The 25289-nt window shown below is 37.2% G+C and overlaps 1 protein-coding gene across 3 annotated transcripts in view; it reads right to left on the reverse strand.

The window, feature by feature from the left end:
* Positions 1–25289, reverse strand: part of EIF2AK3 (eukaryotic translation initiation factor 2 alpha kinase 3) — a 76541-nt gene that overhangs the window by 12984 nt on the left and 38268 nt on the right. For 2 of the 3 annotated variants that reach the window (XM_081069685.1, XM_081069686.1), the window contains 10 exons: positions 24727–24961; positions 23318–23480; positions 22124–22264; positions 21399–21521; positions 19848–20077; positions 19371–19483; positions 15619–15741; positions 13001–13150; positions 6559–7339; positions 2831–2998 (listed from right to left, as the gene is read on the reverse strand). In XM_081069685.1, coding sequence (XP_080925811.1) covers positions 2831–2998; positions 6559–7339; positions 13001–13150; positions 15619–15741; positions 19371–19483; positions 19848–20077; positions 21399–21521; positions 22124–22264; positions 23318–23480; positions 24727–24961 — 2227 coding nt within the window. Of the gene's footprint in view, positions 1–2830; positions 2999–6558; positions 7340–10309; positions 10501–13000; positions 13151–15618; positions 15742–19370; positions 19484–19847; positions 20078–21398; positions 21522–22123; positions 22265–23317; positions 23481–24726; positions 24962–25289 lie in introns of those variants that run through there. The other variant, XM_081069687.1, reaches the window with a different exon arrangement.

Consider the following 25289-nt stretch of genomic DNA (forward strand, 5'->3'; position numbering starts at 1 on the left):
CCCCTCCTTTACACAAGCCGTTGTACAGTTTGTACCTGTGAACCGTTGTACACTGTGCGCACACTTCTACATCTGCTTTTTCCACATAAGAGAATCTTTTCTTTAACTCGTATCTATCTAAAAATGTCTGTTTTCTTTGTACATGAATAACTCTACGACCAGAAACAAGATTCATGGGTCACAGGCATTTTTCTTCAAAACTGTACATGCTGCTTTATTGTCTTCTGGGGTCGAGTCCTATAGAAAACAATCTCTTTAGCTATAAATTTTTTTTTTCCTACCTAAATGCCTATACCATTTTCTCTCTATCTTTGAAATTCAACATGTCGAATTAGAGGGTTCTTTTAAATATTTTTTAATTAACTAAAAAAAGGAAAATTTCAAACATAACAAAGGAATGCATGAATAATGTAAAAAACCGAAACAGTACCAAAGGAAACTGCACTACTGTAAAATAAAGTCCTTCTTCTCAAAGGCAATTCCTATGACTGGTCTCTGATATAACTTCCAAAGATCATCTAACCCAGCCGTTTTACAGAATGTGGTCCATGGATCCCTGAGGATCCCAACATCCTTTCAGAAGAGGTCTGCAAAGTCAAGATTCTTTTCACAAAATACTATGACATGATTTGCCTTTTCATTGTGTTGACCATTACACTGCTGAAACCTTAGTATGAATCAAGACAGTGGCAACAAACTGTATTAGCAGTAATTATATTCTTCAGTACCACATACTGATAGTTAAAAAACAAAACAACAAAAAAGATAATTTCACTTCAAATGTCCTTGCTGAAGCAGTAAAAATTCTTAATTTTATTACATGTTGACCCCTAGGTACACATCTTGATAACATTCTGTGTGACAAAATGGGAAGTAAATGTTCATAAAGCATTTCAGCTCTAAACTGAAGCACAATGGCTGGCTGGAGAGAAAGCGCTTGTGCAGTTGTTGGAGTTACAATATGAACAAGTTGCTCTTTTCACAGAACACCATTTTGACTTGAAAGAACAATTGGTAGACAAACCACAACTACTCTGACTTGGATGCTTGACAGACACTGTCTTAAAGATGAACCATGTGAGAATGGCACTTCCAGGAAAACTGGAATTTTGGAAAATTCGTATTCACCATGGGGACCTGACAGGTTCCTAATCCTTCAAGCTTTTTCTGGTGAAATTGGTGGTAATATTAACCAAAGTGATTTTTAAAAAATATTGTATAATGAATTGTGACAACTTTTGGAAAAGTTGCATAACTTACGGAAACAATAGTTTCCAAATTATCAAACCACAATGTTACAAAATCATGCATGGGTAAAAGATCCCCATTCAAAGTGCAAAATGAACTAAGGATGTTCAAGTAACAGAGCACAAAACGTTTGATGATATGGTTTTAGATTCCACAGGGCAAATGACTCCTAAGAAATGATCACTTACTGAGTTTTGATGTACCATCAAAGAAGAATACCCACAGTTACCTGAAAATGCTATTACAAAATTCCTCCCTTTCCAACTATGTATCTGTGTGAGATCAGATTTTCCTCATTTATTTCAGCCAAAATAACATACTGCAACAAATTGAATGCAAAAGCACATATGAGAATCTAGCTCTTTTAAATCAGATATTAAAGAGATTTGTAAAAATGGAAACAAATGCCACTTTTCTAACTTTTTTTGGGAAAATATTTATTTATCATAAAAATATCTTTAGGATGGGACCGGTATAAAATTTTATTTTTAATTTAATTAATAAAATTTTATAAATTTCCCTGTTTGAATCTCTAATATGGCAAATACCCATAGATAAAATCCCGTAAGAAGGGGCCGGCCCGATGGCTCAGGCAGTTGGAGCTCCATGCTCCTAATGCCGAAGGCGGTTCGATTCCCACATGGGCCAGTGCCAGATGGCTCAGTTGGTTGAAGCATGTCCTCTCAACCACAAGGTTGCCGGTTCGACTCCCACAAGGGATGGTGGGCTGTGCCCCCTTCAACTAGAAATGGCAATTGGACCTGGAGCTGAGCTGTGCCCTCCACAACTAAGACTGAAAGGACAACAACTTGAAGCTGAATGGCACCCTCCACAACTAAGATTGAAAGGACAACACTTGATTTGGAAAAGTCCCTGAAGTACACACTGTTCCCCAATAAAGTCCTGTTCCCCTTCCCCAATAAAATCTTTAAAAAAAAAAATCCCATAAGAAAACCTCATGGGTTTTCAATCATGTTTACAAGTATAAACAGGTACTGAGACTAAAGTCTGAGAACTGCTGATCTAAGCACATCGAAGCTTGTGCGCATCATTAGCCTGGTTGTGGGCGGGCTTGCTACACTGAAGCACTCTTCCAGTCTCTGTCCTGTTCGTCTGGAGACAAAGCATCCCACAAGGCAAGATATTCCAGCCTATCTACCTCTATTTCCTGCCATGGTACTTTGGGGAAGTTGCCTGAAAATTACTGTGAGAGCAGCTCAATACAGTACCTCCGGCTAGAGCTGGCTCTGAAAAGTTCCTCCAGTTCACACAGGGCAAACTGGAGTTAAGCTTGGGAGGGGGGCATTCCAAGTATCTTCATAAGTTTCTAGTTGCTGTCAGGTTCTGGTTCAAAGAGTGAGCATGTTTTATGCATTGTGAGTGTTTCTTTTCAATCCATCCCCAATTCAGGTTGTAGAAACTGTGTCTGAGCTGTGTTGCCTGGGGAACACTACTACCAGTTTTCATACTTTTCAGATTTTACTTCAGCAGAACATGATAGAGAGTCATGGGGTACATGTGGCTTGCTGCCATACTAACTAAAAATCTGTTTTTAATTCAGAAGGAAAACAAAACAGCTCACCTGCTCTGGGCTCATATACAGTTTGGTCCCCACGTGGCCCGTGTGTCGCGCATACGCTGGCATTGGCGTCAGAACCATGTGTTCTTCCTCATCCTGGTCCATTGCAGTCACCAACCCAAAGTCTCCCACCTTGACCACGTCGTCCAGTGTAAAGAATATGTTGGAAGGCTGAAAACATCAAACCAGACAAAAAGCACAATGGGTGTGTATGGAAAAGGAGAGAAAGGGAATTTATTTAATTAACTACAGAAAACAAATACAAGAAACTAGACATTCTCAAGCACGTTTCTCTTTAAAATGAGCTAATATGAAAATAAGAACAATCCTTCCACGCTACACAGGTACCATGAATAAAGCAGAGGGAGTTAGCATTTACATTTTGCCATTTAGCTCATGAGTTAGCAAATAGTTAGCATCTATTTAAACCCTTAGAGACTGACATTCCCTAGGGCATTCTACTTAATGCTCAATGTTATTATTCTATGTACTCTCCCTCTGGTAAGTTTCTCTACATTTATGACTTAATTTATGATTATAATGATAGTAAAGATAATAGCAAATGCACCTATCTCATTTGCAATATACCAAGAGCCATCTGAGCTATTTACTACTATTCACTCATATGATACAACCCTGTTAGTTCTATTAGTCCTTCATTGTACAGTTGTGGAAACTGAAGCCCAGAGAAGTTAACTGCCCAAGGTTCCCAGACAGTGAGTGGTGGGGTAGAGATTTAAACTCAGGCAGTCTGACTCCATGAGAAAAGGACTTCTGCTTCGCGACCACAGGTCCAGCATTCTGTACAGTTTGTGCCCTATGGCAGCCGATCACTACTGTCTATTGAATGAATAGCACAGCAGGTATTGGGGTTTGTGTCTGTGAGCAGAAAGGAAGCTCTCATGGAGAATCAGAGCTCCTAATACTCCTTTGTACTGCCTCTTCGAATACCCACATGCTCCCATATATTCTAAGACCTCTGTCCCGAATTCTAGACTCTCATGGGCAACTGTTTAGAAGATACAGCTAACCAAATTTCTCATGGGCTCCTCAAATTCAAAGTCCCCTTCATGAAATATATCACGTTTCCCTCAGAACCTACTCTAACCTCTGCTAACATGACCACCATTCATAGCCGTTGAAATAAGGCATAAAGCCATTGAGCTCATGAATTTGAATTTCATCAGGCTTCAAATACTGCCAGACAAATAACATTTTATTCCCAAACTCCAAACTACCACTATATAATTTTGACTTTGAAGCAATGCATGAGTTATTGCACATAACCAGTCTACAATAACCTCCTGCTCTCCCACAAATAACCTTGTCTGAGAGGCAATAATAGACGATGCTGCCTTAAATTTCATCGTTCTTTCCCTTTCCTATCATCTGCTATTCTTTACCGAATACTGTAATACTTTTTAAAAATTGACTTATTTTTAGGCTCTCCAGCATCTATCCCCATGCTTCCACCAGAAGTATCCTGACTTGACTTTGGGAACTCTCTTCTTCCCTACTGTGCAGCAACCCCTTTCTTCTGGTGGAATGTATCGGAGGTGGTATAAACCAATCAGCTTAATCCCATCGCCTGGTCAGGACACTGGTTTAGAGATGGGTGTGTGTCTTTGGCCCACAGCAATTGGAAGGGAACCCAGGCCTTCCGGTCAATAGTAGGGGAAAGAGCTACTCATACTTTCCCCCCGACCTTCACCCACTACTCCAAACGATGTAAAACACGTGGCCCTGAGATTCACTGGCAGCAGTCCTGAGACTGTGAAGGGAGAGCCTGCTTGAAATGGGGTGAGAGGTGGGGGAACCACGTCTTGGCCACATCGCTTGATCCTAGATCAAGCTTTACTTGAATCTTGGACAGTTCAGTTACAAGGGCCAATAAATTTCCTTTTTTGATTACATTATTACAAATGATTTTGGTTGCAAACAAGAGAATATTCAAAATAAAATGATATGAGCATACAGAATGTCTCAGCCATTGTACTAAGGATACAGCAGGTGAACAGACATGGCTCGTGCCCCAGTGGAAACCGGGGGATACATAATATGACTGTGATAAGAATTATGACGGAGAAATACCACGTTCTATGAGGACACTGTATATTTAAGGAACTGATAAAAAAATCCCAGTGTAGGTTGAATGAAGAAAAGAATTAAGATTAGAAGTCTGGAGAATCAGGGGCTAGAGAGTGCTGATGACAAAAATGTGACCAAAAAACAAAATGGGGAGAGAGCCTAGGAGGCTTAATATTGAGCTCAAAGACAGGTCAGAATGAACAGAATGCATAACTTTTTCAACTGGGAATAAAAATCTTGGGGGAATTGTTTTTTCTGGTTCACTAGAAATCTTTAGAAGGCATTTATCTCTAGAAAAAAATAAACTTTTTGATTTCTAGAAAAAAATGGGAAAATCAATGTTCTTCTTGAAATTATTTTGGTGCATAGAGAAATACAGGAAAAATCTTTAGACAACACTTTTAGCATCAAACAAATATTCACCAATATCTCATTAACATTATAAAATCAGCAGAATATTTAAAATTATTAAAAACATAATTACATGCCTTTCACCTTGGCATTCTGTGTATATAATAAGTGTTAAGTACAAGAAGAATGTGTGTATCAGCTCATAGGGTTCAACCAAATGATAAATGTTTACCGTATTCCAATAGCCAGCACTCTTTCAAGTTTAGGGGTATCTAGCCTTCTGGTAACCTTCTCCCTTCTAACCAAAATAAATCATCTGTGAACTTCTCATTCAGTGAAGAATAATTCTTGGCAATCAGTTTTGGCCCATATCAAAATCACTGAAGCATAGTGATTACGTATAATTCACAAACAATTACTTTGGAAAAGAGGAATTATTTCTAATTTTTCTCCCTGCTATTCCAAACTCTTAAAATATATACTCAAGGATTAAAAAAACCCACTGATTTTAGAAGAAAATAACTCATCCAAATAGCTACTTTAGTGCCTGAAACAAGTTTGTGGTTACATAGAACAAAGCTGAAAGTAATTAAAATGAGTCCAAATCTATCAAGAATTTAAGCTACTTCCATCAGAAAAATATTGACATATTCACTACATATCTACGTATAGGCAGAAATCAGTTAAATAAAAGTTATATGTCCTTATTTCAGAAACATACTGAGGAAATACTGCATGTTTTAGTAAGAATCTTATGTAACTTAGCATAATGCTTTGCTACAATATCCAATATTGTAGGTACTGAAAATAGATTCAAGGGTTTTAGAGCTGTAATCCCCTGGCTAACCATGGGCCACCTTTCATCATCCAGCTTCTCACCTCCTTCTCCAAAGCCTAAACAGTTCAGGAACAGGGGTAAAAAGCAGGGCAATTTCAGTATGCTACCTCAGGGCCCTATGGGAACCTGTGTCAGGGTTACTCAAAGCCGTGAGAAAAAGTCTGTTTGCTCCTATATATGTATTTTTTCCTTCAGGAGATTGGGAATACTTTTTACTGTAGCATGGACATAAAAACACATTATAGAGACGGATTCACGATTTTCCTGAGGTTTTTAAAACACGAGATTTCTTATTTTTGCAGCAGGCCCCTTCAGGCCACTTTCCCAGACCTCTGCTCCCAACGCCTTCACTCTCCTCCACTCTTACGGGCACTTCAGTTACAACCCACAAATGCTGCACATACTGCACAGGACGTCGGACTGAAAGCCTGGGTGATGGCTCATAAGTACAGACCTTGAGGTCCCTGTGCATGAGCCCTTTGCTGTGCAGGAACTCCACGGCCTCTGCGATCTGCAGGAAGACGTGCAGACACATGCTCCTCTCTCTCTCCTCGATGGTGCATCGGCTGTTCATCCAGTCTTTGAGGTTTTCCTTCCGACACAGCTGCATCTGAATGTAAAGATACACCTTTGGTGAGCTGGGCTGGAGTTTGGCCGCAGTGTTTTTAGTGAGATCTAGACTCAGAGTGGTTGGTCTTGGGGGAGAAACAGACAGAGTGGGTTCCGAAGAAGATTTGCTACTGGAATGCTTAGTAGCCGTGAGTTTGTGAGCGCAATGGTTGCCCACGTGCAGTCGCTTAGTTTTGAGCTCTTCTTTACTGGCCGTGTTATCACAGCCTGAATCTTCAAATACTATAGAAGAGGAGGTTCTCTCCCTTGACCTTCCATGAGGACAGGCTTCAGAAGGACAAAGTTCAAAGGTGTGCCCGTCCTCGCTGTCACCCACAGTGCCACCTTCCAAATCACAGTCTGTAAGGCAACCGTCCTGGGGGTTGTGTGCTCCATCCACGGACTCGCTGGAGTCTCCACCGTCCGTTCCTGAAAATTCTAGTGGAGAGAAGTCGCTCTCAGACGAACTTGTGTGGCCACAGGAAATCCCTACTGAAAAAGACCTGCTTCTTTGTGGTAAAGGATCTATGATCTCAATGTGCTCCTTTGTAGAGAAAGGATCCATCCTGCGTATTTTAACTGATGGTGCATCCATTGGACCAGGAGAGCTTAGAGGCCAGTCGGTGCTAAAAGTGGGAGAAACACAAAGGGACGAGAGTGAATATGTGGGGATTCCATTATGTGAACCACATCCTTGGTTTTGAAAGCTTCACCTGCAATAAAGCCAGCTACCAAAAGACAAACAACACACAGGTTAAATAAAAACATGCTATATGAGACAAAGAATATCACATTCCATCCATTCTTTCGAAAAAACTTAATTTTCAACGTTAACTTTCAACTTGGAAAGATTATCTAGGACAGTTATGCTAGGGCAGCCAAGGTCGTCATGCAAAACACAAAGCACAGAAGGAAAAACAAGGACAGGAACCCTCAGTGGCTGTGACTCTGAAGCCCTAGCTCACAGGGCCTGGAGACCAGGGGCCATGTCACGTGATCCTTCCATGGGTTGCTTATTGGCCGAGTCTATCATAAGTGTCACTGTAACGAGGGCTGTTTTTGGTGCTTCTAGACAGGAATTTTACTCTAGCTGTTTGCAACCTGCTTCCTCTTTGTTCTCATTTAGTAGTTTTTAAAAGGTCCTTCCCTCTTATAACACAGTATATTTAATATGGGAATTACCTTCAGGTTGCATAAGTTTATGTATTTTTAACTGAAAATACTTGAAAACTCCTTGAAAAGCCACTGTGAATCCCTCAGTGAATTACAATTCAAAGAGCCCTATCTACTAATAACTTTAAAAATGTATGTTCTGTATCAGTGATGTCAGCAGCATGGTGGCGTGAAAGGACCTCCAGGTGTCTCCTCTAGAAGTTACCACAAGTTGGACAGCTACAATTTAACAAAGGTTTCCCTGTTCAATACACAATGTGCTCATTGAGACTTCTTAAGGTGGTGGGCAAGTCAGGCAAAGAATGGGGACAGGACAGGGAAAGACAGAGATAGGAGCTGCAGACACAATCTGGTGCTTGCCAAGGCCCCAGCAGAGGCGGTAGCAGTGATGGGTCGCAGTATGACCCCACTGGGAGAACTGGAGGGGCAGAGGCAGCAATTGGGTCTGGGTGGCCGGTACACGTTGAGGCTGAGCCCAATGGGGGCAGAGAAGGATCAGGGGCAGAGAAGCGGTACAAACGGTGGCAGCATTCCACAATCCACCATCACTAGACAAAGGATTCTGCAGATGGAGGAACCCACCCAACCAATCCCCTCCTGCCCCACCTGGCAGGAGGGGATTACCCGGCAGATTGCAAAAGGGCAAGAAAAACTTTCCAGCCTAAGTGGTCTGTACTCATTGCAACTAAACCCACTAGAAGGAACAGAGCCACAGATGTGCGAACCCACTTCCCACCGCCCACCCCTCCCCTACCCATCCGTGGACCTTGGTAGAGGCAACTGAGTCAATGCAAACAGAGCCGCTTCTGACTACAGGAAGGTGGTTTTAGAAACACACAGGTCAGGAGACCGTAATCTGCCACATCCCACCACGGAGGTGGTGTCCTGAGACCAAGGCAACTGGGTTGTAAAGGTGAAGCCCACCTCCTCAGTGAATATGGGGTGTTTTCCACTACAGAGGCGACACGGCCCCACGGAGATTCCTGAAAGCACCAGCGGTGCAGAAAAGAAAAAGTAAAAACTTGTGTTTCAGCAACACCTACTGGAAAACAAAGAAAAACCTCTATCAACTTGCTACACAGTTAAGAGTCAAATACTTTAAAAATAATGTTTCATTCCCACAAGTGCCCAAGCAGAGAAATAATCCATCAAGCACCATGAATAACCGAAGTAACAAGGGAACTCAGAAAGAAAATGAAAAATCTCCAGAAAATAAAATTAAAGACACAGAAAACTGTGATTTAAATAACAGAGAATTTAAGATTGCAGTTCTAAAAAAAATTCAGTACACTATAAGAAAACTCAGAAAAGCAATTTAAAGAGCTCAGAAATAAAAGCAAAAAACAAAGAAAAAAAATTACTTCACCAAAGAGATTGAAACTCTCTTGATATAAAAACAGAACCAAAAAGAAATTCTGAAGTTGAGGAACTCAGTAAATGAAATGAAGAATGAACTACCAAGTTTAGGAAATAGAGCAGATCTAATGGAGGCAAGCATTAGTAATACTGAAGGTAGAAACTTAGAGATGACTCAGATGGAAGAATAGTGAATCGAGAGAAAGAAAGGAAGGAAAGAAGAAAGAAAGAACTCTACTAGAACTATCTGACTCCATTAGAAAGAGCACTGTAAGAATACGCATAATGGCTATATCAGCAGAAGAGAGGGAGGAGGGAGCAGAGAGTCTAATTCAAAAAAATTACTGACAAGTACTTTCCAACCCTATGTAAAGAACTGGATCTTCAAATCCAAGGAGCTAACAAAACACCTAATTATCTCAATCCAAAAATGTGCCCTTCTCCAGGGCACATTATATTAAAATTGTCCAAAATTAAAGACAAAGAAAGAATTCTCAAGGCAGAGAGGGAAAAGAAGATGGTAAACCCCATTAGAATTTCATCAGATTTGTCAGCAGATACCTTACAAGCGAGGAGAGAGTGGAACCAAGTATTCAAGTTATTAAAAGAGAGAAATCACCAGCCAAGAATGATATATCCGGCAAAGTTATCCTTTAGATATGAAGGAGAAATAAAAGTTTTTCCAGACCTATAAAAGCTGAGGGAATTTACCACAAGAATTGCATTACAACAAATGCTGAAAGAAGCTCTTTTGCCTGAAACAAAATACCAAAGGCTGCAAAACTATGAGTACGATGACTGACAGATGGAAGCAGAAATTACAACTCTAGTTCAGAATAGGATATTAAATACTTACACATAACATAAAGATTAAAGGAGGTAAAGCATTTAAAAAATAAGAACAACAACAGCTACTTCAATTTGGAAATGAACACACAGCATAAAAAGGGATAATTTGTGACAACAAAAACAAAGTGGGGGGAACGACTAAATTTGCACAGGTGAATGGAGATAAGATGCAATCAGAAGAAAAGAGTACTACTGTACATATGAAACTCTTTTTTTTTAAAGATTTTATTGGGGAAGGGGAACAGGACTTTATTGGGGAACAGTGTGTACTTCCAGGCCTTTTTTCCAAGTCAAGTTGTTGTCCTTTCAGTCTTAGTTGTGGAGGGCGCAGCTCAGCTCCAGGTCCAGTTGCCATTGCTAGTTGCAGGGGGCGCAGCTCACTATCCCTTGCAGGAGTCGAACCGGCAACCTTGTGGTTGAAAGGACGCATTCCAACTAACTGAGCCATCTGGGAGCTCAGTGGCAGCTCAGCCCAAGGTGCCATGTTCTATCTTAGTTGTAGGGGGCGCTGCCCACCATCCCTTGTGGAACTCGAGGAATTGAACCGGCAACCTTGTGGTTGAGAGCCCACTGGCCCATGTGGGAATCAAACCAGCAGCCTTCAGAGTTAGGAGCATGGAGCTCTAACCGCCTGAGCCACGGGGCCAGCCTGAAACTTTTTTGTTTTTGCATAAACCTAATGGCAACCACAAAATAAAAATCTAGAACCGAGGCACATAACATAAGAAAGAGGAAATGGAGGACAAAATCATATAATACCACCAAACTAAAATAACAGAAACACAAAGGAAAAGAAACAATGGAAACACAGAACTATTAAAAACAAAAGATAAAATAGCTATAGGAAATCTTCACATATCAATAATCACCCTAAATGTAAATAGCTGAACCCACCAATTAAAAGGCACAGAGTAATGGGATGCATTAAAAAAACAAAACGTAACTATAGGCTGCCTTTAGGAGACACATCTCAGCTGCAAAGACAAACAGAGACTCAAAGTGAAGGGTAGACTATGATATTCCATGCAAATGGCATCCAGAGAAAAGATGGTGTAGCCATACTTATAGTAGACAAAATAGATTTCAAGATAAAAAAGGTAACAAGAGACAAAGATGAACATTTTATGATGACAAAGGGGACAATACATCAAGAAGACATAACACTTATTAACATATATGCACCCAACCTGGGAGCACCAAAATATATAAAGCAATTACTAACAGAACAAAAAGGAGGAAAATGACAAAAAATACAATTTTAGTAGAGGACCTAAGTACTCCATTGACAGAAATGGATAGATCATCCAAATAAAAAATCAATACGGAAATATTAGCCTTAAATGACACATTAAAACAAATGGACATAATCGATTTTTACAGAGCTTTTCATCCCAAAACATACATTTGAGCTTTTCATCCCAAAACATACATTCTTCTCTAGTGCACATGGAACATTCTCAAGGACAGACCATATGGTGGGGCACAAAACTAGCCTCAACACATTTAAGAAGACTGAAATCATAAGAATTATATTCTCTAACCACAACCCTTTGAAACTGGAAATCAACTGCAAAAAGAAAACTGGAAAAACCAAAATATGTGGAGATTAAACAACATTCAGTGACTCAGTCAAAGAAGAAATAAGAGACCAAAAGATACATAGACAAATGAGAATGACAATATGATATACCAAAATTTTGAGGATGCAGCAAAAACAGTAATAAGAGGGAAATTTATAACATTATAGGGATACTTCAAGAAACAAGAAAAATTTCAAATAAACAATCTAACATTCACCTTAAAGAACTAGAAAAAAAAAAGAACAAAGCCAAAAGTCAGAAGGAAGGAAATTAAAAAAAAATTAGAGGAGAATAATTAAATGAACTAGAGAACAAAAAGACAATAGAAAAATAATGCAACAAAGAACTGGTTCTTTGAAAAGATTAATATAATTGACAAACCTCTGGTTAGACTCACTAAGGAAAAAAGAGAAAGACTCAAATAAAATCAGAAATAAAAGAGAAGTTACAATGGACACCACAGAAATGCAAAGGACAATATAAGAATAATATGAAAGGCTATATACCACCAAATTCAGTAACCTAGAAGAAATGGACAAGTTCTTAGAAATATATAACCTTCCTAGACTGAATCGTGATGAACTAAAATAGAAAAATCTAAATATACCAATCAACAGTAAGGAAATTGAAAATCATCAAAAGCCTCCCAAAAAGTAAAGTTCCAGGACCTGATAGTTTCACTAGTGAATTCTACTAAACATTCAAAGATGATTTAATACCTGTCCTTCTCAAACTCTTCCAAACAATTGAAGAAAAGGCAGTATTTCCTATCTCATTTTATGAGGTCAAAATTACCCTGGTACCAAAACCAGGCAAGGACAACACAAAAAAGAAAATTACACACCAAATATCTCTTAGGAACACAGATGCAAAAACCCTAAACAAAGTACTAGCAAATCAAATACAACAACCAGAGGAGAAGGGGTGGGGGAAAGATGAAGAGTTAGGTAAAAAGGGTCAGATACATGGTGACAGAGGTAGACTAGACTTTGAGTGGTGAGTACACAGGGCAATATACAGATGATGTATTATTATAGAATTGTACACTTCAAACTTATGTTATTAACCAATGTCACCCAAATAAATTTAATTTAAAAAATTCATGTTCTAGACAAAAAAGAAGAAAAATTCATGTTTATATACTAAATGAACTTTCACTTAACAAGGACTAGAGAACGTTCCAAAGCATAAGAGTAATTTGCTGTTATTTTTCTTAAAAAAAAAAAAAAAATCACCTCTAAAGTTTTACAAATGATATGTTGTTCACATAAGCAAAAAACTAACCTGAAAGAAAATTTTAGTTTTTATGTCTATGTCTAACAATGTTACCTTTCATCTTTCAGCCAAATTTCATCCATTTTTTCTTGCCATTTTTCTGGTGGTGCTTCCAACCAAGCGTTGAAATATCTAACAATTCCTGGGTGTTCAAGCTTGGCTAAGGCTTTAACTTCTCGCATTACCTTTTCCCGAGCCAATTCCCTGAAACAGAGGAAAACAGAAGACACTGAAGGGTGCTCTGATCTGCAGAAGTAATCATATCCAATAGTGAGAAATAAAATTCTTCCTTGAATGTAAAATTAGAAACAGATGAATTAACCTAGTGGATGATTCTAAAAAGCCACATAGTAAGTCCTGCAGTTAAAAAAATACACATCACTTTAGGTTTTTTGGTGTGTTTTTTCTTCTAAAAGTAAGTGCTACAAGCACATCTATTGCTTCATTAAAACCTTGGCTGACTGAAAAGGAATGACTACAGATCCTTAAAGATTACTGCTTAACGTTTGTTAATGAATAGAAGGATGAAGGGGCATAAGTGAAGTATTCGGAAGAAAGAGCTCAGCATCACAGCTCTGGAGGGTGGAGAATGACCCCCCCCAACAAGGGACATATTGTAATCCAAAAAGCTTGTCCTAGCACAAGTTTGTTTGTTTGTTTAAAGCAAGTCTCAACTTGCTTTAAACATTTAATCAATATGAAATATCTTTTCTAGGCAATGAAGTTTAACAAGAAAAGCATCTGGATTTGATCTTTTGTCTTGACAGCTTTTCTGATGAATCTAATCACATTTCTAAGACCCCACTGTCATCTGAAACAATATAATAAGTACAAGTTATACCCTCCTCCCTCCCCAGGAGGTGGTCAGCCCCTCCCACGTTTCCCGCTGTGCCTTGTTGTTATGGCCCCACTCTCTGAGAAACCTGGTTTGCGTCTGAATTCATTGCCTTCTAGGTCCTCACATTCTTACCAACTCCTACCAGCTCCTCCTTTTCAATTCCTCATACGCATTCCTTTCTCATCCATCCCCACTGCTGCTGCATTAATGTTCTGTATCCTCTGTATCCTTAAATTTTTGCCAAAAGAAACCTCCTAATAAACATTCTTGTCTACGTCCCTTTCCTCATACCAGCCATCGAAACATCACCTCCAGAGTCATCTCCACTTCGATCACGTCATTCTTCTTGCTTGACATTTCAGGTGCTGTACCCAATCTTTTCCATCTTCTCTCCCCTCTCCCATACTCCCCCATTCTTACCCTTTGCTGCACCCAGGCCAGAACACTCACTATTCTCTTTACCACCTTCATGTGTTTGCCCAGGCCCTTCCATGTACTTGGCCATCCTTTCCCTACACATCTGTCTACTGAGGTACAAGCTACTCTCGAACATTCAGCACAGATGTCACTGCCTCCATAAAGTTTGCCTGCCTTTACTCCCACTCGGCTACATCAATGCTTTTTTCATGAGAAGCTATTTATTTAGCAAAGCCCCGGGTCACAATCTTCCTTGCACGGCAATTATTTGAGTATATATATATATATATATACATAGTATATATATGGTATATATATGTATATATATATATATATGTATATATATGTGTATATATATATATATATATATATATATATATATATATATACTATGAAAGCATCAAATAGTTATAAGTTCTTGAACACAGAAGCCTTTCTTAATTGTACACCCTAGGAGGTGCCTTGCACATATGAAAAATTATAGACCCAAAGAAAAGAATTAGTCCTGTAGTACTCAAACCATGCCGTTTCTGTGTCCCCATCTATTGGACAGAGCATTTAACTACCAGTTAGAAGTAAAACCCCCCATTTAATCAAGAATCCACAGGAGCCTTCCATAATATGTGGGAAGCAATGTATTATTATTAGAAGCTCCTTTAAAGTATCACACTATTCTGAGCCACAAATTCTACTTCTAAGACTCTACCCTAACGAAGCAGATGTGGTCAAAAATTTATATAAAAGGTGGACACTGCAAAGTTATTTTTAATTGCAACAAATTGGAAACCTAAATGTTTAACATTAAGAAACGGTCAAACATAACATGGCACATGTATTAACTGGACTATTATCCAGCCATAAAAAAACTTTTAATGTATTTTAATATTTTAATAAAATATTCTTAATAATGTGGAAAATGCTGAGGATACAATGAAGGAAGCAAGAGATAAAACTGTACTGTACTGATAACTGGGCTACCAATTAGGTAAATTTGTGACCAGAAAACAAATCAAAAGGAAATATTCTAAAATGTTAACAGTGGTTATTACTGGGAAGAGTAGAGAAGATACAGATAATTTTTGTTTTAATACTCTTGCTTATTTTCCACAATAAATATACATTATTTTTAAAATGGTGCCATGTATTATAGTCTATAGTTATTAAAATTCACTATGGGAAAGTCCTGAGTTGTTAAGAATCAAAAACAAAGGCAGATTTATTTTTAAGTAGATACAAAGCAATCAAAGTAGATTACATCTTTTAGACATCTGGTTACGTGGTAGCACTTAGACAATTCAGAAAGTCACAAACTATGCCTGCTATAGTCTCTATGGAGTATAGTAAGAAAGGACATATTGCCTATGCGGTAAGATAATACAGTGCTAACTCCACGTTTACCAGCAGTACCATCCATTACCTGTTGGGGAGACGGATTCTCTTGATAGCATAATTGCAGTCATCTACTTTGTTTCTAGCTTCAAAGACAACTCCAAATCCACCACGACCCATGCACTGAATTGGTTCAAAATCTGTTAGATATCTGGGGAAAAAAAATATTTTTAGAAGTTTGCAAATAGTTTAAAATTTTGTAGTATGGTAATAATCAGTTCAATCTTATTTTGTGATACGTAAAAGTGTATAAATTCAGTAAGCCTCACAGAACTTATTTTAATAAAGAGTGTAAATTCTACTAATAGCATTCTTTTATTAGCAGTTCTGTTTGTATAAATTAAGCAAACACATTCTAATTTTTCCTAGGAAATTTATAAAACGTATAAAAGCTTCTGCTTCACTAGGAATCACTTGTTAATCACCTGCTCTTAAACCAACTGTACTACTCTTCTGTCCCATCCAATACTTTCCATCACCTACCAAAATATTCTGTCCTTAATGTCAGTGACTGTAAGTTTTGTTTTTTGTTTTGTTTTGTTTTATTTAAATTTATTTATTGGGGTGACTATTGTTAATGAAATTACATAATTTCAGGTGTACAATTCTGTATTACATCAACTATAAATCCCATTGTGTGTTCACCACCCAGAGTCAGTTCTCCTTCCATCACCATATATTTGATCCCCCTTACCCTCATCTCCCTCCCCCCACCCCCTTACCCTCTGGTAACCACTATATTATTGTCTGTGTCTATGAGTTTTTGTTTCTCATTTGTTTGTCTTGTTTTTGGTTTATATACCACATATCAGTGAAATCATAGGGTTCTCTGCTTTTTCTGTCTGACTTATTTCACTTAGCATTATACTCTCAAGATCCATCCATGTTGTCACAACTGCTCCTATATCATCTTTCCTTAACGCCAAATAGTATTCCATTGTGTATATGTACCACAACTTCTTTATCCATTCGTCTATCGAAGGACATTTTGGTTGTTTCCATGTCTTGGCCACCGTAAACAAAGCTGCAATGAACGGTGGAGCACACGTGTCTCTATAGAGAAATGCTTTCAAATTTTTTGGGTAGATACCCAGGAGAGGGATTGCTGGGTCATATGGTAATTCTATTCGTAAAACTGTAAGTTTTATGGAACACATTTAATCAATCCTGTTACACTTCAGTACTTTTTCAGCCAGAAATTGCTCTAGGAACCAAAGCTACCCGAAATTGGCTGGGTTGCCTCACAAGTCAGTATGCTCATCACCAAAGGTATTCAGCCAGAAGCTAACTCGCTGTCTGTCACGGATGGACCTCCACACTGTAGCCCTTTAACACCTGACCTCACTGATCTGCACTGTCTATTCCAGCCAACTCCCACCGGGCTCTCCCACAATTTCGCAGCTTTTGCTTTTGCTATGTATTTGCTCTCCCGGGATGGCCTACTTTTTTGCACTTTATGAAATTCTATTCTGCCTTCATTCTGCTCATCTCGCCATCTCTGTTAGGTCTTCCTAGACCACAGACATTAATGTTCTCATAGTACTGTGCGCATAGTACTTTGAACTATTTAAACTTAATCTCAATATTTTGCACTTTTTGTATGCAGCTCACTCTCTCCAATACCACCGAATTGTGGGGTTCTTGAATGCAGGGATGCATTCCTATTTCTCTTTGTATTTTCAGAGTCTGGGTTTACCTGGCAAACAGAAGGCCTAACAAATATCTCTTGAATAATGCATGAATGAATGAATGAATGAATGAATGAATGAATGAATTCATACTGTGGAAGTTATCTTTCCAGCCATATCAGGGAAAAGTTGAATTAGATTATCTTTAATGTCCCTTATTAGGCCAAGTTTATTACTTTATGATTTGCACACTCCTATTAATTTAGTAGTTGGCTCAGCTGGCTAAAGCATGGAGTTAAGGAGGACAGACAACAGATCCCAGTCCTCCATAGACCAATTACCTTCACAGAGAATGAAGAGTAATCACCTGTATCCCTAAAAATAGCTAGTCAAAGTACTTCAGTACAAACCCATCTCCCCAACTGCAAAAGCCCATCAAGTTCCTGTCCTACCCCTGGATGGCCAAGTGAGTTATCTTCCTGTATTAAAGAAAACATCCGTATGAAAACGGATATATCTTCTGAAAAGAGAAACATCTTAAATATGATTACAGACTCTAGAAAGGTAAAGTATCTCCTTGCCTAAAGTCCCAATTGGTAAACGACTGAAGTTGGGACTGGGACTCAGGACTGAATTCAGAACTCATATTCTTAATAATGCCCACAATCTAGCAGACACCTAACAACAAACATTAGGTATTATTACAGAACTCCTGTACTTTAAAAACAATCAGCTGTACTCTTCATAATGAATAAAATGAAATGAAGTCATTAATTTTAGAGCACATTATTCTAATTCTTTTCACAACATCCTTACAAACATATATTTATTCATCATAGCTCAATCCTCCTGTCTCTATGTACCTAATTCTTACTCACGCATGACTTAAGATTCGATTAAGATATGACCTCATTTATGATGCATTCTTGAATCATCACAGCCAGAGTTACTCAGTTAGTGCATGGCTTTTTTCTTATGTTTTTGTTGTACCCAGTATTAGCTTCCCCCATAGACTTTGCGCTCCTCCAGGACAGGCCCAGTCTATTTTTCACTCCCACAGCCTGAATCACTGTCCTACACACAGTTGTTCAGAGGAAATATTGAATGAACAATGAATGCCTTCCGTAGTGGAGTACCCGCCTGCCGGGAGTTGTCGGATCCCTTGCTCGCCCTCTCGCTCACGACCTGCTGCTATTGCCAGCCATGGATGCATTTGTCAGCATCTTTATTAGCAAGGCTCTTAAAGCCCTTACCATTTGTGAGTCACCCAGTAAATTCTGCTTTGGGAAACTAGTAGTTAAAACTTGATTATAGTAAATTCTCAATTTTTGATACTACAGTATGAATGCAGCTTAGATAAATGAAGTCCACAGATAATCAAAACATCACACATTTTAGCCATAATTTTCTATCTCTTCTGTCATAAAACCATTCACCTAGACATTAAACAGTAACATGTCATATCTTTTCCTTGTTCCTATATCACTGAAGTGCTAAGTATGATAACAAAACAAAGGGAAAAAGTACCAATAATCCATGTAATATGAAAAATGAACCACAGCACCATTTCCTGTACCACAAAGCATCAAAATCTGTGCACGTGACAGATTGCTAACAGAGTTCTTATTTTATTTTACTTTCACATTATTTGAATTGCCTTTTTAGGTAACCCACCTGCCTCTTCTGCTTTCAAAAAATGATCCATCCTCCCCATTTTTTAGTATATTTTCCCCATTTTTCTACTTTTTATTCTAGACAGAATAAAAATGAGATAAATAATTAAGGATTAAGTAACAGATGTAGATTTATATCATAGTCTAATAACACAATTATTATTTGCTATTATTAATAGCTGAGCTTAGTACATGTAGACCCTCAATAACTAAGTTATCTGATAAAAACAATTTGGTGGCTGAAATTTTATACTTTTACAACACTCTATTTTTATCCATTTTTGGTGTACATACCATTCTGAAGAATTTTAAGTTACTTTAGGGTAAAGTCTATGTTTTATTTACATAGATATACACACATTTAAAAAAAAACGAAACAGTTAAACAAGATCTTATTTTAGAGGCTATTTCTTCTTTGATCCAAACAGTTGCCACGAGTAGCTACAAGACACATACATATTTTATGACAAGACTCTTACCGTGATACATATCCAGAATTTTTTATGTCATTCCAGCTACTGTCATTAGATTCCCCACTTGCAGAATCATATTTACTTTCAGTCTGACACTGAGTTTCAGATTCCTTCCTTTGCTGATGAGGTGGGAGAAAAAAATCACTATCAGTATAAAGCTGAATGGAAGTTCGCTAACAATTTTAGGCTTTAAGATAACACTGAAAACTGAATAAATAATATTGAAAAAAATGAAAGCATTATAAGAACACAAAATACCCCATTTCTCTTGCGAAACTAAAGGGGAATGATGAGGTGGGAGCCAGACTGCAATGGGTTGAGGAGTAAATGAATGGTAAGGAAATAGAAATGATGTATGGGCAACAATGATCATTTTATAATAAAACTTACATAAATGTATCCCTCGGCCCCCCCACCACACACACAATTAGTTTTCTAAATTCCCAACACTTTGAAATAAATTAATTCTAAAATATGTCTTACTCTGTGAGGCTGAGGATGGAAAAGTCTACGCACAATAAAAGTTGTTGCTATGATACAAAACAGAATAGTTGCAACTATTTCTTTCCACCAGTGTAAGAGGAGAACAGGATCCTTTTTGCGGATGTTCTTGTTGTAATTTGGGTTGTCGAGAAATCTGACTGTGATTTTTGTGTTCCATGTGCTCCGTTTGCTTCTCACCCTCTGGTAGTATGGTAGATAATAACCATTATCTTCAAAAACAAACGTTAAAAGTTTTTTTTTAAAAAAAAGGTAAACCAAAATAGATTCATCTTTATTAAAATTATCTATTTTCCTATGACTTACAACACTAATTAATTCCTTTTGTAAAAGTTTCATCTCTTCTTTAACACCTTTCAACAGCCTTATTTACCCTGCTTTTTTTTACTATGCAAGTATATTTTCCATTATTCCATAAGTATCATATGTTTTCTTTATACTGAATAATAAGACTAGAAAAAATTTAATGTCTGTCTGATTGATTACCTCATTAATAATTCAATCCTTTCAATACAAGAAAGAATTAGTACTCCAACTTCCTTCAAGGACTTTGAATTTTACTTTCATTTAGTATCAATCAAATACCAAATTTTATCATGAATCATTCTTCGCAAGCTGAAAGGAAAACATGTCCACCAGGGTCCTGGTCCATTTCAGACTGTCGAAACGAGTTGGTCCTAGAAAGCAGCTTGTCTGTTTTGCACCAAGTGAGCAGATCACACAATTCTCCCTTATCTTATATTTTGATCGATATCAGATAAAGACTGATATTTCTAGCTCAGAGCCCTCTGCTTTTTATCAATTTAAGTTCTATAATAATTTCCCAGTTTGAGCATCTAGAGTAACTGATGAGGAATCTGTGTTGTTTTTGTCTAATGCAGATTTGAGGACTTTTTTATATCTAACTGTTCAAAAGACTTTCGTATCTAAATATACGCCACTTTAAATACGTAGGAATGTATTTCGTGCCCAAGTAAACCTATTCGTCACTTTTGCACTAATTTCCCTCGTCTGTGAACAAAATGAAAACAATCTCATTTTGTAGCATTTTCACACAGCTCTATAGGGAACACCTGCTTTCTTCATTATACAGACTGATTTTATATAGACTATGTGGACTAATAATTAAATAAGAACGAATGACAAGAACTAACACTTATTAAACATTTATGTGCCAGGCCCGGCGCTAGTTAAGACTGTATATGCATTATCTCACTCAGACCTCACAACAACCCAATAAATAGATATGAGGATTACCATCCTTGTGTCACAGATGAAGGAACCTAGACACAGTGACGTTAGGTGTTCCCAACCTAGTATGTGGCAAAACTGGGATGTGAACCCTGACAATCTGACTTTGGAGCTTGCACCCCTGGCCACCATTCACCACATTGCCTCATAAGATATTTTGTTTCCTACCCTCCAATTGACGATTACCTTTCATTTGAATTCTGTTAATTAATTTGAAATCAACACATAAAATAAATAAAAAATAAAACTCGGCATTTTCAATCCAAGAATAATCACACTTACCATATGGATACTGCAAGATTGAAAGTGCTCCATTACTGTACTCTTCATGAGAAAACTTATCATTACTAAGGCATTTGTCAAATTCATCAGACCCTACTAAGACAGGAGTTCGGGAAGGAGAATCTAAAGGAAAATGTAAAATCTTAACTGTTATGACTTTAATGAAAACACATGTACCTCATTCATTCACAAAAACCATATTCAGCCACAGAGTTCCGTTTAAGCATGTTAAGTCAAGCAAACAGTTCAAGGTTCTTTCCCTTGAAAAGCAGTCTTATAGAAAAGATGAAATAGTCTACACAAGTAATTAAAATATGATGAGACACGTGATAAAAACATACACAAGGTATGAGAAGATAACTGAAGGAACTAGGTGGCCTAGTATTTGATTTCAATTCATTAAATGTTTCAAAGAATATGATGGAAAAACAAGATAATTTTTCATAAATATTCTTGATATAAGTAGGTTAAGAGCTACATTTAGGCATGATCAGTGAATGGTTAAGAGTTTTTCTAAGTTGTATAGAGAAATAATTTAACACTGAGTTCTAGAGAAGCAACTGCTGTTTCAATGAAATCATGTTCTAATTGATAATTAAAATTCATTAACATCTGAAATACCTTCCTAATTTATCAGAAAATATAGAGTACATAATAGCTGTGGTCCTGTGATATTCAACTTTTAACACGTTAATAAACTTTATAAAAGTTTATAATTCACTTACGAATTAAGGGTTTCCATTTTATTGTTGGCAAAGGAACAATTGCATTTTCATTATTAACAGATTCCAAGGCCTTGGGATTCGTAGGAAACTTTTCTGAAATTCTGACTGATGACTGCAGATAGAGCTGGCCTCTGTACATTCCTGAACAAACCAGAACATTGTCAATTATGTTTAGGATCAAGCACCAATGATTTTTTCAAAAAGATTCATTTTGATATAATAAAATTCGATTAATTCCAGTTATTTTTCATGTGTCACATAGCTCTTAGTATATGTGCTGCCGAAGCGAGCACGTGTCACATAGCTCTTTTCAAAGAAGAATCATGCCTGAAGCACTCAAACTTGACCCAAAGGCTATTCAACAAAAATAAAGGAAGAAAGTTACACACAAGGTCCATACAATTTTCTCACTGATTAATAATTTTCCGTAATTACTGCAAAACTCATCCAGTAGGAAAATTCAAAGAAAAGAAGTCACTGTACTCTTATGAGACTAATAGCTTAGAAGAAGTAACTTTTTGCTTCAGAAAACCTAAACATCCATAATTCCAGAGATATTGCTAACAATTCAGTTAAATATTATCATAACACATGCGTGCCATGCTAATCTTTCAAATTCTTGCGTTTCATTTAGAATGAGGGGTGGGTAGCACATTAATAGAACTTAAAGAACTTTGTGAGCATTTGACCACCGAAACTAGTTCAAATAATTAGATTCAAGGTTTTTCAAAATTTATTATATTAAAGGCCTTAACTGCCCAGAAGCACACCAAAATTTTGTTTTTATTTTTCAGATAAGTTGTACAGATGCACAGAAAAAAATAAACATAATCTTTAAGGGAGGAACAAATTGATATAGATGCAAATATAAATACGAGTGTAGAAAGTTTTAGACTTTGGGGATATATAAGTAACTTGAAATCATGCTATATAATGACAACATTTTAAAGTCATTCTAACATAGGTTTCAGAGGAAAAAAATATGCTACAGTAATTAAAAGTTTCAGAATTGGATAAATGAGAAAAAAAATGCAGGAATAGATATCAAGGTATAAATCTTACGGGCAATCTAAGCCAGAGAATATATTTAGGAATTAAAACTACTATAGGCACCCCTGAAATAGGCAGGAACAATGTAGGAGTAAATTCTACATGTCGATGTGTTTTATCACTAGATAAGAGACATCTCCTCACCCAAGTAAACGCTGTTTTCTGTGGCTCCTCGAGCAGCTTCTACAATGTCTTCTTCATCTTCTAAAATTTCATTATTTGATGCATAACTTGTATCATCAAGAAGACTGATGGGAATGACTTTGCCTTCCTTAACCAACCAGGCAGATGCAATGGGAGTACAAAACTAAACAAAAGTAGTAAAGAAATTTTAAATAATTTCAAGCAGTATTTATGTATTCCAACTGCTAAAAATACCATTTAAAATCACAAATTTCTTTTTAATTTTTCTTTTTCTTTATCCATTTACTGAGGTATAATTGACAAATAATAAAGTATATATTTATGATATACAATGTGATATTTTGATATATGTATATATTGTGAAATGACTAGCACAATCAAGCTAATTAACATATCCATTACCTCACATAGCTATTTTGTGTGTGTGTGTGTGTGTGTGTGTGTGTGTGTGTGTGTGGTAAGAACTTTTAAGATATACTCTCTTCATTTCACAATGTATATGTATATCAAATCATCACAATGTACACACAGAATGTCTAGTTTTTACTTGTCTACTATACCTCAGTAAAGCCAGAAAAAAGTTTTTAAAACAAGAGCTCTTTTCTCAGCATACTTCAAGTATGCAACATAGGATTATTAACTATGCTCATCACCATGCTGTACATTAGATCTCCAGAATTCAGTCATCCCACATAACTGAAACTTTGAACCCTTTGAACAATATCTCCCCATTTCTCCTACACCCCAGCTCCTGGCAATCACCATTCCACTCTCTGCCTCTATGGTTTCACTTTTTTAGATTCCATGTATAAATGAGATGGTGTAGTATTTATCTTTCTGTCTGGCTTATTTCACTTAGCATAATGTCCTCCGGGTTCATCCACGTTGTCGCAAATGACAGGATTCCCTTTTAAGGCTGAGAAATATTCCATTGTGTATATATACACACACATTTTCTTTATCCATTTATCCACTGGATGGACTGATTCCTTATCTTGGCTATTGTGAATAATGCTCTACTAAACATGGGAGTGCAAATATCTCTTCAAGATATTGATTTCACTTCCTTTAGATATATACCCAGAAGTGGATGGCTGGGTCATATGGTGGTTCTATTTTCAATTTTTTGAGGAACATCCATACTGTTTTCCATTAATAGCTATGCCAATTTATATTCTCACCAACAGTGTACAAAGATAAACTGTTGTATACTGTTCACCAACATACTCACCAACACTTATCTTTCATCTATTTCATAATAGCCATTCTAACAGATTGTAAAACCTCAAATTTCTAAAACAGAGCACAAGTTAAAAATATAAAATGACAGTCATTTCCCTCTACCTAATATGCTTTGTCAAACTGAGAAAGGAAGAAACATTTCATAAATTCTCAGTGGTTTTTGGTACCTGATATTCCCATTCCAGATGTCCTCCCTTCTTACTAAAGGCCATAACTTTCCAATCAGCAACTGAGACTTTTATCACTGTGTCCATCGTGGCAGCTTCCTGTTCTTCCACATCTGAAATAATTTTAGACTCTTCTTTGTTCTCACTGGGTTTTAAGGTGCTTTCAATAAATCTGGCTCTAGTTTCCATGTCTGGAATATACCGAAGTTCAAAGTGGCCAACACTGAAATTCCACCTTAAATTTACAAATGCATAGTTTAGAAATTCACACTTAAATAAAGGGACCAAGTAAAGAACTATTCTAGAGTGAAAAAGCAAACATTCAATTTTTGTAATAAGAAAAAGAACAACTTAACACAATCTTCTGGAAAGGAATGCTCTGCTAGTTTATGCCACAAGAGGGCATAACCTTGTCCTGACCTTTTAGAAACAATGATTCTGAGAGTTGTGAGCTGACATCAGCTATGGGACAGGTTTTCTCTCAAAACTTAACAAATGTTCACATTTCTAAATCAGAGCGAATTTTTTAAAACATATCAAAGCCACTTTAAAATGAGGTAGCA

The sequence above is a fragment of the Rhinolophus hipposideros genome (genome assembly GCF_964194185.1).
Source record: "Rhinolophus hipposideros genome assembly, chromosome: 12".
In the NCBI taxonomy this organism is placed as follows: Eukaryota; Metazoa; Chordata; class Mammalia; order Chiroptera; family Rhinolophidae; genus Rhinolophus; species Rhinolophus hipposideros.